This window comes from Haliaeetus leucocephalus, unplaced genomic scaffold, assembly GCF_000737465.1.
Source record: "Haliaeetus leucocephalus isolate CR32 unplaced genomic scaffold, Haliaeetus_leucocephalus-4.0 Scaffold156, whole genome shotgun sequence".
Lineage (NCBI taxonomy): Eukaryota > Metazoa > Chordata > Aves > Accipitriformes > Accipitridae > Haliaeetus > Haliaeetus leucocephalus.
The window spans coordinates 1-847 of record NW_010972592.1 but is presented as its reverse complement, the minus strand read 5'-3'; the positions used below and the strand labels follow the sequence as shown (position 1 = coordinate 847).

The 847-nt window shown below is 38.5% G+C and overlaps 1 protein-coding gene across 1 annotated transcript in view; it reads left to right on the top strand.

Moving 5' to 3' along the window:
* The window catches only part of LOC104828474 (usherin-like), a gene marked incomplete at its 3' end in the record, with an annotated part of 44,764 nt that extends 44,424 nt beyond the window's left edge, over window positions 1–340 (top strand). Inside the window, exon 8 of the mRNA XM_010562155.1 lies at window positions 247–340. Coding sequence (XP_010560457.1) covers window positions 247–340 — 94 coding nt within the window. The remainder of the gene's footprint in view (window positions 1–246) is intronic.
* Between the last annotated feature and the right edge of the window lie 507 nt (window positions 341–847).

The following is an 847-nucleotide window of genomic DNA, read 5'->3' as shown; positions in this document are numbered from 1 at the left end:
AGCTGTACTACATGCTGGTTTTTATTTTCTTGGAAAGCAACTGTTGATACTTAAAAATATGTTGAGTGAAGTAGTCTTTTGTAAGTTACTGCACTTAAGAACATTCTCTTTGGTGGTGTTTATTTGTTCTTAATGAAGAACCAGACTATGTAATAGACAAAATTGTCTTCGTGACCATGTTATATATTGTTGGACAGATGTGTTTCCACGTTTTAATTTTTTCTTCACTACCTATTGTTCTTTCAGGTGTAATTGCCATGGCCATGCTGATAATTGCGACACAGCTGTGGAACTGTATAGGTGCCTGTGTGTCAAGGAAAGCTATACAGAAGGAAATAATGTTAGTCTCTCCTTTGTCTATCTATGTCCCCTATGAACAGCCTCAAAATTGGGATTTTAGTCCTGGGAAAGAGTGTGTGTATGTGTGTTAGTGTTGTCCTAGCTTTTATAGGGAAACTTTCCATAGCAGGGTTTGTATTAAGTAAGGCAACAAAAAACTATCCCCGCCCCCCCTCTGCCTCCCCTCGCCAAAAGTTGTTCCAGCACAGACCATTAGGAGTGCTGTGTTTAGGGATTTGATTTCTTGTTAAAGGATTATGCCACTTTCAAACATTACATGCAAACTTGAATTTAGACTGTCAGAATCTAATAAAGATTATGGCTCTACCTGCTGTAGCAACTAACAAATGATGTGTAGAATGAAAAAGTAATGAAGACCCAACAGCAGATGTGCTCGAGGGATTTTTTTTTTTTTTTTTTTTTTGTACTGTACAGTAGTTTTAGTCTGGTCCTATGGACTCCAGACCCATTGAGTAGATGGAGTGCAGTAGGCACAGTCCTGGAGTTC